The sequence below is a fragment of the Hirundo rustica genome, chromosome 20, assembly GCF_015227805.2.
Source record: "Hirundo rustica isolate bHirRus1 chromosome 20, bHirRus1.pri.v3, whole genome shotgun sequence".
NCBI lineage: Eukaryota > Metazoa > Chordata > Aves > Passeriformes > Hirundinidae > Hirundo > Hirundo rustica.
The window spans coordinates 4853422-4869221 of NC_053469.1; the positions used below are offsets into that span (position 1 = coordinate 4853422).

Genomic DNA, 15800 nt, shown 5'->3' on the forward strand with positions numbered 1-15800 from the left:
GCTCTGAGGAATGCAGCTACTTTCCTTGACTCAGGGAAGTCTTCCTTGTCCTGAAGTTATGTCCTTGTTTAGATATTCAGAACCAAGCACTGTATTCTACAGCCTGATTATAATGTTATGGCTCTTATGAGAACTGAATTTAGTAAATTTGATTACTGGTCTTACATGTGACACAAAACCTTGAAAGATTCAAACATCAAGCCAGGGATGACTGACCCATAAAGTAAGAGCTATGGCTGACTTTTTTTTTTCCTCCACTCCCTCATTCCCTTAGAGCAAAATACTCCAAAAAGGCCAAAACCAAACAAAAGCTGTACCAGATCAGTACAGCTCAGGCAAATACAACACCAAACACTCTTGGTGAAAGTTCTGCCATCACCTCCAGAGAAATATTAGATGCAGCTGCCTTTTGATTCCCCCTGACTCTCAGCCAGGAAGTTCCATCACAGATTGCTCGGGTGGTGAGGTAAATATCCATCACCTGAGCAATGCAGAGCATTTTCAGTGACATCTGGCAATGAGTCACAAGTGACAATTCAGTTCTGTGCAAGAGAAGACCAGCTGCTCTCTTACCCAGCCTGTACAGAACTCGATTCAATCAAATACTTCCATAGGGGAAGGAAATATTTTAGCCCTCCAACAGCTCTTTTCATCCCACAAACACTAATGGAAAAAAATCATATTCAACAGGCAGCAAACAGCTCACTGCATGAAAATGCAGGGCTCTGCTCTCCCACAAACACATGCAGAGCCCCCATTTCCCAACACACTTGTTTCCAGGGTGAGAGAAAGCCAGAAGGCTGCTCCTGGAATCAAGTTCAGATTAACTCAAGTTTTAAGCTCATGGAAACTCAGCACATACAGAATAATTGCAGCAAGTATAATGAACTTAAGAACAAAATCAAGTAAATGACCACAGCCAGGGCACAGAATTATCTACTATTTATTCCATCTCCCTCATGCTTGGGCCTCACAGATTCACCCTACAAACACGATGAGAGCAGTCAGGCAACTCCAGTTCAGATCCATTTGCAGTTAGTGCTGTGTCTGAGGATCCTCTGAGGCATCACACTTTAACTTGTTACTGATCACGAGTGGCACACACAGCTGCACGTTGAACACAGAAGAGTTTGGGGTGAAGGGGACCTCAAAGATCATCTTGTTCCACTCCCTGCCATGGACAGGGACACCTTCCACTGTCCCAGGTTGCTCCAAGCCCTGTCCAACCTGTGCTTGGACACTTCCAGGGATGGGGCAGCCAGAGCTTCTCTGGGCAAACTGTGCCAGGGCCTCACCACTCCTACAGGGAAGAAACTTTTCCTCATCTCTAACCTAATTGTCCTCTTTCAGTTTGAATGCATTCTCCCTTGTCCTGTCACTACAGTTCCTGATGAAGAGTCCAGTCCTTCTCCAGCTTCCCTGCAGCTTCTTCAGACCCTGGAAGATGCTGTGATGTCCCCACTCAGCCTTCTCTTCTCCAGGTTGAACAGCCCCAGGACTCTCAGTCTGTCTCCACAGGACAGGTGCTCCAGATCCCCGATCAGCTTCATGGCCTCTTCTGGACTCAAAACACCCACAAAATAATTTCAACCAGCTGCACTTCAACAGAAAATAATTATTTTCCTTCACATAAATGGGCTATTCAACTGCCAACAGGTAGTAGCATTATCAGATATTTAAACAAGATGTTGTTGCAATGAGAGGCCTTCAGTAAGATACAACCATGTCAAGACAAACACAGCTGCAGCACCTCTCAGTTTAACTGCATCAAGCACATAACCCTGTCTGGGTGCTCAGACATCACTTTTCAAGGACACAGCTCTTTCACAGCGACTGAAAGAAGCAAAGCCTGGAGCAGCTCACATCCCACCAACCTGTGCTGAGAAGGCAAACAACGGCCCCAGAGCAGGTCCTGGTGTCCTGGGAGGTGCAGGGTGTGGATCTACACCACCAGGTGCCCCTGTGCAGGTCACTGCAGACTGCACAGAACACAGACTGGCTGCCACACCGATTCCCAGGGGAGCTGAGACTGAGGGGAGAGCACCTCAGCTCCATTACAGAGAGCACTTGAGAGCTCTTAGGGTCCAGCTTAGTTTCCTCAGAAGTTTGCCAGTGAAATGCCAAAAGCTGGGCAGCAGAAGGGGATTTCTCCCACCTGGCCTGTAAAACTGGAGAGGATAAAGTCAGGGTCTTTGAGCACCAGGTGGGCTCTGGTGCTGGCACCCAGCTGTGCCCCAGCTCCTTAACATGCAGTTACTGAGCACAAGTGAACCTGCTCAGAGATGAAACAAACACCTGTGACAGACGTGGAACAGGAGATGTGAAGAACAGCCACAGCATCCATCATGTGAGCAGCAGCTTCTTGCTCTGCAGCCACTTTCCACAAACAGAGGAGCACACAAACACATGGAATATCCTGTACTTAAGGCAAGGGTGTTAATTCCTGCAGGTCTGGGCAATTTCACTGAAACTTCCCATTTCAGCACTGTGTAACTTCATGGGTTTCTCTGGGGAACACCTCACTGCCCTCTCCCTCTCTCCCTGGGGGAATGCCAACCTCCTGCTCTGCCAAGGTTTGCATTCACAGAATCAATTAGCCTGGAAAAGATCTCTGAGGTCATCGAGTCCAGCCTGTGACGGATCACCACCTTGTCAATCAGAGGATGGCACTAAGGGCCACATCCAGTGTTCCCTTAAACACCTCCAAGCACGGTGACTCCACTGCCTCCCTGGGCAGCCCACTCCGACATCCAATTACCCCTTCTGTGAAGAAAGTCCTTGCAATGTCCAACCTAGACCTCCCCTGGCATAGCTTAAGACTGAGTGCTCTTGTCCTGTCGCTGCTTGCCCGGGAGACGAGTCCGACCCCCACCTGGCTACACCCTCCTTTCAGGTAGTTGTACATTGTGATAAAGTCTCCCCTGAGCCTCCTCTTCTCCAGGCGGAGCGGCCCCAGCTCCCTCAGCCGCTCTCCGTAGGATACACACCGCAGACCCTTCCCCAGCTTCGCTGCCAATCTCTGGCCGCTCCATCGCTCGGCCCACGCACGAGGCCCCGTGTGAAACACGAACCGGCACCAGCTCACACCCACCCAGTGCCCAGGGCCAGACGGCTTCGGGCCGCCCCTCCCGCACGGCAGCGCTGCCGCCCTGTCACCAACCACGGCCGCGACTGTCAGAGCCCCGCCGCCTCCTCAGGGCACAGCCCCGGAGCTCCGGTCTCCCGACAGAGGGGCAGCGGGGCCGCGGCCCTGCCCCGCCTCCGCTCCGCGGCCTAGCGGCGCCCCGCGGCCTCCTCCCGCCCGCCCCCGGCCCGCCGGCCGGCACCTCACCTGCCGGGCCCGGTGCAGAGCGTCCACGAAACCTTCGGGCTTGATCCCCACGGGCGCCGCGCTCTGGCTCTGCCCCTGCGCCAGCTCCGCCATGGCCCGCGCCCGTCCCGCCGCTCCGCCCGGGGCCCGCGCCCGGAAAGGGAAGGAGCCCCCCGCTTCCGCCGGAAGTGTCCCGCAGGGGCGGGGCAGGGGGCTCGAGCCGCGGGGCGGGGCCGCTGGCGCGCCGCGGGGTGGGGATGGGGGCGAGGGGCGGGGCCGCGACAGGCCGCGCCCACAGCGACCCCGCGCCCGCCCCCGAGACGGGCTTGGGGACACGGCGGGGACACGGCGGGGACACGGCGGGGCCGGCAGCGCCGCTGTCCCGGACCCTGCTCTGCCATCCCCTCTCCGCCTGTGGCATCCCATTCCCAACCGTGCCATCCCATCCACACCTGTTCTATCCCATTCCCAACCGTGCCATCCCCTCCACACCTGTTCTATCCCATTCCCGACCGTGCCATCCCATCCCTAATCATGCCATCCCTTCCACACCTGTTCTATCCCATTCCTGACCGTGCCATCCCATCCACACCTGTTCTATCCCATTCCTGCCATGTCCCAGCTAGTCCCATCCTATCCCTGCCTGTTACATCCCATTCCTGCTTGTTCCATCCCATCCCTGCCCGTGCCAGTCCATCCCTACCTGTGGCCATCCTTTACCTGCTCCTGCAATCCTGTCTGTGCTGTTCCATCCCTGCCCATCCCTGCCTGTGCCACCCCATGCCAGGCTGTGCCATCCTCTCCATCCCACCAGAACCCTCCCTGGAACACACCTCCCACAGTGCCCGCTCCCTGCCTGGTTTGGTCCGTGTGTTTGAGGACCACGTTCCTGACCCACAGGGCCATGGCTGGACACTGCCATGGTGTTGGTGACACTTTTCACAAAGCTTTTGGGCATGGAGTGCTCTGGGGAGCTCTGCCAAGAACTGGAGCTCTGGAGGTGTCCCCAGGACTGGTCCAGCCCGCAGTCACATCGTTCCTGCCACAGTGGAGCAGCAGGAGACTCAAGGATGATGCAAGGACCAGTTAGTCAAGGATTAATGCAAAGAACATGCAAAGCTTGTTCCTTGAGCAGGGCCCTACACAGCCCTTCCTGCTGCTTTTTGTGAATGTCGTTTTTGGGTGATTCCTCCCAAAATGCAGCCTACACCCAGCTCCTGGCCTGGCTGGGTTTGCACACTGAGCCTGGAGTAGTCCAAGCTTCACTGGTCCCACAGCCTGTTTCTCAAATCCCTGAGTATGAATTTCAAAACCCGGGTGATGCCGCACAGAACTCTGTGCTGCTCCTCGGCTGGTTCTTGCTCTTTCCAGTTCTGTGCATCTCATTTGTGCCTACATGAGTAGGCAGGAATTGCTGAGCCTGGGGAATTATCTGGTGGCTTTCCAAGAGCAGGGAACACCTTCTTCACTGGGGTGCAGCGTCTGCTGCTGGTCACCTCGGTTACACCAGTGGGCTGGCTGATCCCCAGCCTTCCCTCCTTTCAGAACCTGGGATCATTTTCTTAAGCAAAAAATCCTTTGATTTTAAGACAAGAGACACAGCCCATGGGGGAAGAATTTTAACCACAGAATCACAGACTCCTTGGGTTGGAGGGACTTTAAAGCTCTGCTGGTTCCACCTCCCTGCCTGGGGCAGGGACATGAGACCAGGTTGTTCAGAGCTCCATCCAGCCTGGCCTGGAGCACCTCATCACCTGAGATGATCTGTATCACCACAGCCATCCCATCATCTTCTGAACACGATGGAGGCAACATCTCCAGCCATGCCCAGGGCTTTGCTTCTTCCTCTCTTGGAAACAGCCCAGAGACTTTGGGTTCAGGAAATTTTCCCCTCCTAACTCTGTCTGGGAAGACTCGATGTCCTCAGCACCAGCCTCTCCTCAGCTGCCCCTTTCCCCAGGCATATCCTGGGTGGGGGGATCACCTCAGCTGCCCCACCTGGCCCTCAGTGGTGCCCTGTTCTGAGCAGGATCCACCCCGTGACTGGCAGCTAATGCCAATCTCAAAATGTCTGCAAAGGCAATCGATCAAACCTGGAGCCTAAAACCTGCTGGGACACTGGCAGGGCAAGCTGGAACCTTCCCCACCAGACCCAGCATGGTGCTCAGGGCTGAGGGAGCTGAATTTTGGAAGCCTCAAGCCCTGGGAAGAGATGGAAAAGCCTCCTTGGCACCGGGCAGGACCAGCTGAGGGACCAGGCTGCTGGGAGGGTGACAGCCAGCCTCGACACTGGAGCTGGCGAGAAGAAGAAGACATCAGGCAGCGGTTGAAAAGAGGGAAATTACAGGCCTTAAACACGTCCAGAAACAAATTTCTGATGTAAATCTTCCTTTTGAGGAATAAAAAAAAAAAAAAAAAAAAAGCAAGAGAGTGATTCTACGCCTCCCTCCCCCGGCTCCCCCCCGAGGCACACACACACCTTTGCACACACACGCGCGCTGAAATTAGTTGTGACAGCTGAAATTCTCTACTCATCGGATGCTGTTTGACAGGGTACTTAAAAAAGGAGGAGGGAAGGGAGAAAAAAAAAAAAAAAAAAAAGGAGAAGAAGAAGAAAATGGAAAGTGGTTTGGTGTCGCACGGGGGAGGCAGAGGGGGGTGATGTGGTGGGGGGTTTCAAGTGATACAAGACGCATAATTCAGGCTTCTTGGATTGCAAAAGCTCCTCTTACCTAAAGGGCCTGCTGCCTTTATTTTTATCCAAATGGCTCAATTACTGCAAAGCCCCACAGAGAAAATTATGGATGTTTGCCTCTATTTTTCTCCCCTTGTCTCGACAACTGTAGATATTTTGTTTTCCTTCTTTCCATCTCTTTTTTCCTCCTTTTTTTTTTTCCCTCCCTTGTGGTGGTGGTGGTTGTGGGGGGTAGAAGGTGGCTGGGAACGAGGATGGGGAGATGTGGGGGACCCGGGGTGAGGGGTGGGGTGCTGGCATGTGGTGGCCCTGCAGCCATCACACACCTCGGTCATCTCTCCATCTCCCCAGCGTCACCTTGCACCTTTGGCTCCTCGCATCTCCTTCCTCCCCACAGCCCCCACCCTTCTCCCTTCCTCCAGCCCTCTCTCCCTCTCTTCTCCCCCACCTCCCTCCTCTCCTTCCCCCAACTCTCCTCCCCACCACCCCCTCCTTGTGCCTCTCAAAGCCACCATAATAGCAGCTTGTTTGGCACTTCACTTGGTCTCAATGAGAAAATTCCCCTCTCTCCCTCTTTTTGCCTTCGTTATTTCCAAACCCTGCAATAGCTCCTTTGCTCGGGGCTGCGGGAAGTGCCCATTTTTCAACATTTTTCTTTGGCTTATGTTTGTCATCCTCTGAATTACCGCACCGGGGAGTCCAGTCAGCCCGACACCGGGCCCTGCTATTCACGCCTCTCCTGCTCCTTGAGATCATGTAGGGAGAAATTAGTTATTTATTTCGAGCACCACTGCAATGCACTTCCCCACACAAGTGTTTGTTTTGATCCCCCGCTGGAAAAGGAGGCTCCACAGGGAGTGACGGAGCTGCGGCAGCGCCTGGTCCGGTTGGAGATGTGGTGAGGGCAGGGCAGGGTGTGGGAAGACCCAGGGATTCCCAGGAAAGCTGTGAACACAGAGACTCCCAGCATGGTCCCTCACCATGCTGAGCTGCTTTTCTGCAGGTCCTGAGAGTTCCCAGGTGATCTTGTCCCACCAGGAAATGTGTCTGTTTTATCTCAGGGTCAGACACAGGCCTGGCACCAGGGGATCATCCCACCCCGAGGTGGCCGTGACTGTACCAGGCCGTGTGACCCAGGAGTCTCTGCCAAATGCTGAAAGATTGGACAGATTTTGTGTCTGGAAGAAGAAACTCTGTTCTGATACAGCCCACACCACTGGGCATGGTCCCCAGCACCATTCACCTTCCCACCCTGTCCCAGTTCGCAGAGCAGGGCCAGCCCTGCAGCAGCAGCCAGCCTTTGTACAAGGGCAGCGCAGACTGGGAAACATTCTCCAGCTCAGAGACCACCCCAAACCATGGGAGATGGGCAGGACACTGCCCACCCTCCGAGATTGTGATCCACCTCCTCTCCTCCCTGTGCCAAGGTCAGGAGCCAGCGAGTCCCGTGGCAGCGGTGCCACTGCAGGCCAGGCTGTGGCTCCATAGGGAGGATGCTGCCAATGCTCCTGAGCCCTTCTCCTTGTGGAGATGCCATGGGCAGGCACAGGCAGCACTGGCACTGGCACTGGCACCAGCAGGCTGCAGGCAAGGGGCCCAGGGAGCTGCAGCTTTAAAGAAAGACGAGGAGCAGCGGGAGGAAGAAAACGCCAAATCGGCCCAGTGGGTAGACCTGCTATTTAAATGCAGTTGAGAAAGGAACAGGAGGAATTACAGGAGAAATGATAGTGCCCTGACAGCTGCCATTTCCCACCACCAGTCTCCCCTAATGGAGTCCTAATGTAGTGGTGGGCTCTTCACTGACAGCCCAGCCCGAGACAGGGCTCGTCTTTGTGCTGGTGACAGATGGGACAGTCCGGCAGCAAACCTGTAATCCTCTGATTCCTGCCGCCGCTGGCTCTGCTTAACCCCTTCCTTCCCCAGCACACTGCCAGGTGTGTGGTGGGCGTGGGGCCCCCCACGGCCCCGCGGCGGTGTCCGGGTCTGGCTGCGAAGAGAGGGAATGGGAACGGGAACGGGAATGGGAACGGGAACGGGAACGGGAATGGGAATGGGAACGGGAATGGGAACGGGAATGGGAATGGGAACGGGAATGGGAGTGGGAACGGGAATGGGAATGGGAACGGGAACGGGAATGGGAATGGGAATGGGAATGGGAACGGGAATGGGAACGGGAATGGGAATGGGAATGGGAACGGGAATGGGAACGGGAATGGGAACGGGAATGGGAATGGGAACGGGAATGGGAACGGGAATGGGAGTGGGAACGGGAATGGGAACGGGAACGGGAATGGGAATGGCAGGCATCTGCCCGCATCTCTCGCCTCATCCCTTGGCCGCCGCTGGGGCAGCGAGGCAGAGGCTCAGCCCGGTCACCGAGCCGGAGCCGGTGACAGCACTGCTCGCTGAGGGTCGCTCGGACCCTGCTCTGTGCCGTCCCCTGCGCCGCTCTGCCCTGTGACAATTAACAGCGCAGGTGAACGTGGGCAGGTAAGCGCGGGCAGGTGCGCTCAGTGCCCGCACGGAGGGTCTGGGCTGCCTGCCCAGCACAGCGCCCACGGGGAGCCTTCCCACTACCTGGCGCTGTTCCTGAACATCCTTGCCTGCCTCGGATTAGCCCCAAACCAGGGCGTGATTGGGTGGTTTTAAGATGAAAGGTGTGACAGCTCCCCCCGCCCCCAGACCGGGCGGTGAATGAGCGCTGCTCCTGTCCTGCTCCCCGAGATGCCGGGGGTGGCAGCAGGAGAAGCTGTCCAAGTTTTTCTGCAGGAAAATAAACGCAGCTACTGCACACGCTTGTCTCTCTGCTGGAGGGGAAGGCTGGGTCCCCGGGCTGCGGAGGGGGAGATTAACCATCCTCTGATCTCTTTCCCATACCCCAAAGGGCCTAAAGGATTCCTCGGGAAAGATTTTTGGATGCTTCTCCATTAGCCAAAGCTCCAAGCCTCTCTGCCTCCCTTCCAGCATTGAAGCATCTCTCACTTGCACGCTCTCTGCCCTCCACCAGGCACCTGGATCTCCATCCCCTCCAGCGAAACCCCCCGGCATCCCTCTGAGCTGCATCAAAGCTCTGTCCCATCAGCACGGGGCAGCCGGCTCTGCCAGCCGCAGAGCCATCAGCCCAGAATCACAGCCACTGAGCTGAAAGTCACCAGTCTGGCAGGGTGGCACCCATCTCGTTCCCCCAGAGCTCCCATTCCTCTGCAGCTGCCTGCTGCCTTCCCGCCCGCTTTCCTTCCCAGGGCGGGGTTAGCGGGTAGGACAGAGTCCAGGGAGCTCTGCTGCGTCCATCTGCTCGTCCATCCTGCTGCAGAGCGAGGGCTGAGCAGAGCAGGGCTCAGAAACATCCCAATCCCATATCCCTGCCCCGAGCAGCTGAGACCCCCCAGGGCCAATCCTGGTGGATGCCGAGGGTTCCCATCACCCTCGGGCCGTGGTCCCCGGCAGCATCAGACCCTCCTTGGCAGGAAAGCGCAATGCGGCGCGCGCGGGTCCTCGGCACAATTAGCCAACAAGTGGCTGTTTTGTGAGGGATTGTTGCTGATGTGTTTTAAGTGGCTTTCTGAGTGGAAAATTCGAGGCGCTGGAGAGGCCGGCAGACAAAGAGGGGGATGCATTAGGTTTTATTGGTCTGCTTCGCCCACATCTGACATCACTCCACGGAGCAAGTTCTGCCTGGCTTTAGGGAAAATGAAAAATAAAGCAAGAAAAAGGGGCCGAGGGTACCGGGGCGGGGGGAGCGCCGGTGATTCAAGCAGGCAAGTGGGGGCTTAATAGCAGGAGACACTGGAGCAAACTGTGTCAACCAGATGGGACCCGGGTGCCGCGGGAGGAGAGGGGAATTAGCCAACCCGCGCTTTGTTCCTGCAGAAAGCGCGGCCCTCTCCCCCCAGGAGCTGCCTACATGTGATATAATACAGCCCCTTTCAGCCGCTAAGCTGGCCAAGGACAAAAGTCACCAATAAATAGCGAGAGGGCGAGGCTGAAAGCAAAAGGCAGAGTTGCCAAGAGCCCCCTGCTTTCTCCTGGGGCTGCCCGAGCTGCCGGGCATCTGCCCCGCTGCAGGCACAGGGACCCCTGGGCACGGCCGTGGAGGTGCCAGGGGTGATTCTGCGGGACAGGAGGGGTTGTGGAGATATGATGACTTCAGCAGGGGTGATGGAGCCTGTGGGGTGGTGTTGGAGTGCTGTCCATGTGTTCTGTGCCTTGATTCCCCGAGCCAAGCCATGAAAGCAAGAGCCCTCATGCCTTGGGCATCCCCCAGCGTGCAGCAAGAAGGGCTGGAGCCTGTTGTTCTGGCCAGGTCTCTCACTGCTTGGACTTACTGATGATCATTCTTTACTGTCGCTCCCAAAGTTCTGTAAAAACATCCCCAGCACCAAGCTGAGCAGTTCAAAAATCCTTCTTTCAGGCCCAAACACCACGAGCAAGAAGCAGATCCTCCAAAGCAGCCCCACACCTGCTGTTTTGGGGGCACTTGAAGGCTGAAGCCATCCCAGCTCCTCGGGTTTTGAATGCAAAGGTATCCCCACCCCTGTGCCCCAGTGCGGAGTGTGAGACCCACAAAATGGAAGGAGGAGACCCCAAACATCTCTGGTCTGAGCTGACACCCATGACTGAGAGTCTTCCTCCCTCCCCAGTCCCCAGAAATGACCCAGCCCAGCCAGGCCTTAAACCAGCCATGGGGCTGTGCAAACAAGCGGGATCCCCCCATCCCCTCCTTTCCCTGGAGGGATCTTTCTTGCTCTTGCAGAAATATTGATCCAGATAAACCAGGGAGATGCATTAGGTGCCCCGGAGAGGGTCGGGAGATCAGCGGCTCAGCTGGGTCCCTGCTGCCCACAGGGTCCAGCTCTGCAGGACCAGGATGGGCAAGGGGAGAGCTGAGGGCCTTGGGAAGCCCCTTACGCCATGGAAGGGGCCAGGGCCAAAGTGCTTTAGCCAAGGGGAGGTAAAACAAATCGATGAGGGGCCGCTGTGACACGCTGACCCTGGTGCCGAGCCGTGGTTTTAATGCCTGACAGTAAATCTGGGTGGGGGGCTCAGAGGCAGATGGCTGGAGGGGGGAGAGAGATCTTACTGGTGGGACAAGGGAAGGGCAAGAGCTCCCAAACTGAGCAGAGGCCAGCAAAGCCCCCAGGGAAGGAAGAGGAGGTGGGAGAGGGGAGCTTGGAGGCTGGCACGGGGATGGGTGATGCCTCTGCCATGACCAGGGTGCCCCTGGTAGCCGAGGACCACTCCCAGTGTTCCCTTCCTGCTGCCTGGTACAGACCACAGGGCTGGCGGGTGCCGGAGCCGAGACACCTCCAGGCTTTCTCCAAACCCGTTTCCAGATGAGGGGAAGCATCCCTGCTGAACGGAGGTCTCAGTTTCCAGCCCTCACCTCCTCACTCCCATCTCCCAGCCCCCTGCCGAAGCCAGAGCAGAGGGCAGGAAGGCACCAACGGCTGCGGATCCTGTTACCTGCGGCCAACAAAACCTACCTGTCCCTTCCCAGCCACTCCCCCTGCCCCCTCCCCGGGGGGGACAGAGCAGAAGGACCCCCTGGCCCTCCCCGAGCATCGCCGGGTCGAGTGACCAGATGGACGGTGGGCTCACACCGCAGCCTCCTCTGTGGGTCCCTTGTCCCTCCCTGAGCCGGCTGAGCTTTGACGCTCTGTCCCCCCGGGGCAGCCTTTGTCAGGGGCGTGCAGAAGGGCCCCTGTGTCCCTCTGATCCCCGCCGGCCCCACGGCAGCGCAGGCCCCTGCCGGAGCATAAAGCTGGCTTTCAGGGACCCGGCGTTGGGAAACTCCCGGGGAAGAAGCAAGGGAGCTTCTTGTTAAACGGGGAGACAAAGCCACCTTGTTAAGGGGTTTACAAAGGCGGGCATCTCCCCCTGGCCTGGGAAGCTCAGGACCGGCGACTCCCAACCTCACCGGGGGGATGGATGGCTTTCCCTTGGAGGGATGGGAACATTTAACAGCGGCGCTGTGCCGCAGCCCTGTGACCTGTGCGCCGAGCCCAGGGCGCCTTCTGCGCTCCCATGAACCGCTGGAGGCCACAGCTCCAAAGGAAAACGGGAGCCAACCACTCGTGGTGAGGAACCCTGTGGTTTTCCCGGGAGTGCACCAGCGTCCCTGCTGTGGGGACGTCATCCAGGGCCGAGGAATGCCATCTGCACAAAATGATGTAATAGTGGGTAGCACGAGAGGATTTTCTGTCACTCCTTTGGGGGAGGTGGTCCTGGGTCCCCTCCTACAGATGGGAGATGGAGCCCCAGGAAGGGATGTGATACGGACGCAGTCCCACGGGACACAACCACACAAGACCTCCCTGCTTCCCTCCTGCAAAACGTCATGGTTTTTTTTCCTGTTGTAGTGATGCATTTCTTTGCCCAACAAAATAAAGTTTAAACAAATACCCAGCTGCTCTATCTCTCCAGGGATTTTCTCTTAAAATCCATCTATCCTCACTGTCTTTTGCAGGAAAAATCCCCGCCCCAACGAGGTTAGCACAACCTTTGGCATGACTTTTGTGGAATCTGATGGTCACTCAGCCTCTGATGGGCCCCCCACCAAGCCCTTGGGCTCCCCATTTTACAGCCCACATCAGGGGGCTCCACACACCACGGCCGTGTCTGAGCCCCCAGGATGTGCTGCCCACACCTGTGCATTGTTCTGAGCTGTTCTTGGCAATTCATGCTAAAATCCACACGCATATTAAACCTTAAACCTGGTAATTACCTCTGCCTCCAGAGGAACGGGAAAATGGATGATGCCATTGGGTTGCAGCAGGATGTGGTAGCCAGGGATGGCTGGTCAGCTTAAAAAAACAGGACCCCCACGGCCCAGAGCCCATCTGGGTGTGACACATAACGGGAAGGGGAAGGGAAGACATGGCTCTGCAGCAATCCCGAGGGATGAGCAAAACAGGACAAGCTCCAGGTGGGGAGTCCCACCAAGCAGCAAATGCAATGCCAAAGAAGCTAAATCAACAGCAAGAAGCTGCCACCCTTGCTTTTCCCTGCCTCCCTCACAGGCGTGCAGGTGGCACTTTGGGATTCCACAGCCCTCCCAGCATCATCCCTCTCCTCTTCTCCCTGGGGAAATGCCACCTCTGGAGAGCACACCACTTTCTCTTCTTTGACCCAGCAAATGCAAGCTGCTGTGGCCGCCTGTGCTGTGTGGTGACACTGGAGGTGCCAGTTCTTCACTGGGAAGCCCCAGACACAGCTCTGTGCTCCATGGAGCCAGGCTGGAGGCAGCCCTCCCTTCCCAGGACAGCACTAAATTGGAGTGCTACAGCTTTAAAGAAGTGTCTGCTCCTTGGCAGGGCCGGTGGCAGCGGGGAGAGCCAGAGGACACCTGCGGAGATCCTGTACAGCTGGGGAAGATTAGCCTTTTCCACTAGACAGGACCCATTACCATGTTCCAATATACCATCACTTCCGCTAGGAGAGCCTGCAGATGAGATATCGATTGCAGTGACCCTGGACAAGCCCTTCACTGAGCCTGGGAGGGCGGCAGAGCAGCCCCACGGCAGAACCCCTCCTGCAAAGAGGGGGTGCAGGTCCCCAAAGGCATCCCCAGGGACCCCGAGGGTGGCAAGGGGCTGCCTCAGAGAGAGCTGGAGTGATGGGCGAAGCTGTGGATGCACAGAAGAGCTTCAAAGCCCAGCAGTGACCTGGATCCCTTCCCAAGGCTCCTCTGGGCTCTTTCCAGTGCAGCTCTGCCCCGGGAATGGGGAGCCCCCAGCCCGCGTTCACTGCCCTCACAGCCAGGTGGGGGTTGCAAAAACAAGGTTGTCACCTTGAAAGGCCAAAATATTCCCCCCAAAACATCACTGCTGGGGAGTTCCAGGTGGTTCAGGAGGTGCTCACAGAGTGCTCCTTGCCCACTGCTTTTCCCTCCAGGTAGTCCCAGCCCCTGAAATACCTCCCAGAGACACAACGGGGTGGAAGGACACTGGGAAACTGAGAAACCACCACATCTTGGGAACTGGAAGGGCTGATGGCAATTAAGGCAGCAAAGTAATGAAATGTGGCGTCTGTCTCGCAGCATCCTATCACTGCAGCCCCAACAGGAAGTTCAGGCACTTTGGTGGGTGTCCTCCATCCCTTGAACCCATGATTTCTGAGAGACCTTTTCCTTCTCCAAGACTCACAACTTGGCTTCTTGAGTACACCGAGCTCTGCCTTAGCAGCTCAATCCACTTGCAGCCCAGCTGGAAGCTGACACACCATGCCCCTCCAAGGCTGTAGTGTCGTGTCCATCACTGCCTCTGAGAACATCCCTGTGCTTCCTGAGGAGCTGGAGCTGCCATGATAGAGCATCCTCTACCCTGAGCCAAAAACCTCGCTGGACACTCCAGCGGGTGCAGAGAGACAGGGCAGCCAGGACCTCCTCGGATCTGGGCTCCAAAGGGCTGCAGTGGGAGTGCTGGAGGATATGCCAGGACTGAGAGTTAAATGGCTTTTTCCAGGTGATGATTTAAGCACCCAGATGGCTCCAGCTGGCACAATGAGCCCTCACAGAGCTTTCCCAGCATTTTTTAAGCTTTGGGGCACAAGAAGCTTCTGCTGAGATGCTTTGTTTTGTTGTTGTTTTGTTTGGGTTTCCCCCTGCCCCAAATAAAAGACAGCAGCTCCTCTTTGCACCAGGTTGTTTCAAACTCCACTTTTCCAATGGAGAGCTCTACCAGTCAAGGATGGGCATGGGAGGGAACTGCCACAGCTTCCAGGGCTACTCATTGTCCCATGGGCCAGCACAGCATCCATCCTCGGTGTACAGAAGGGAAGCAGCCCCGTTCCTATCATTTTGGGGATCATTCCCCAGGAGAAGGCTCCTGAGGAGATCCCAAACTCTTCCTCACACCTGAGAATGAGCTGCTGAGGGATGAATAGGGCTGGCTCAGCGCTGGGCTCCCACACCAGGGTGGCTGATCAGCACAAGCTGCAGACCACCAGCCCCACTGGGGGCTCAGGGAGGACCCCACGTGCACCTGCATTTGCAGCATGGACTTGCTGCTGAAAGCAGTGGGATTAAGGGAATGGGGTGGCTCTGCAGAGCATCCCTGCCTCCCCATAGCCCACAGGGGTTGGACAGACTCCACCAGCCCAGAAAACCGTTTCTCTCTCCTCTCCTGACAGCCTTCTGCCGCTTTCTCTTCCCAAGATGGTCGCTGCCAGTAATAGCAGGGAAAGTCACATCCAAGCTGGGAAAATAACCTGTTATTTTCCCAGCTGTGATGTCAGAGCTTGTCACACTTGCTGGCTCAGCAGCGGGGTGGGCAGGGCGCACCTGGCTGTCCCCAAATGGCCACTTGGCCTGGCTGTCCCACAGGGGCTACTGAAACGTGCCCCTTTTTGGTGGCGGCTCTGCTTTTGCTCCCCAAACGCGCTGGGAAGCAGCACATTCCTGCTGCTGGGATGGGGCTGCCCGGCTCCCTGCCGTCACTCTGGGTACCACAGGAAGCAGCATGTTTGGTGCACCCCAGCTCCAGGGAGCATCTCTGCTCCTGTCCCAGGGACACCCCAAACCATGTCCCCTTCCCCTGTCCCAGCAGTGCTGAGCCCCAGCACATCTCAGGTGTTTGCACGGTTAGGAAATCCAGTCCTTCGCTTTCCTCTTTCCTCTCCCTCTGCTTCCACCACAGCTCCAGGTTTCTCTCGCTGAGCCATCCCCACTCCTTTCCTCCTCACCTCCTGCATTTTCGTCTTGCCGGAATCTGCTCTTTAAAACTCACCAAAACGCGGCAGAAAGGATCAAACCCCATCCACCTTTAAGCACCCCGAGCTCACCCCCTCTCTCCCCAC

The 15800-nt window shown here is 56.7% G+C and overlaps 1 protein-coding gene across 6 annotated transcripts in view; it reads right to left on the minus strand.

Moving 5' to 3' along the window:
• Window positions 1-3453, minus strand: part of FUBP3 (far upstream element binding protein 3) — a 39114-nt gene extending 35661 nt beyond the window's left edge. For all 6 annotated transcript variants that reach the window (XM_058423064.1, XM_040082966.2, XM_040082965.2 and 3 more), the window contains exon 1: window positions 3332-3453. In XM_058423064.1, coding sequence (XP_058279047.1) covers window positions 3332-3424 — 93 coding nt within the window. In that variant the 5' untranslated portion in view covers window positions 3425-3453. The remainder of the gene's footprint in view (window positions 1-3331) is intronic.
• Window positions 3454-15800: the final 12347 nt, after the last annotated feature.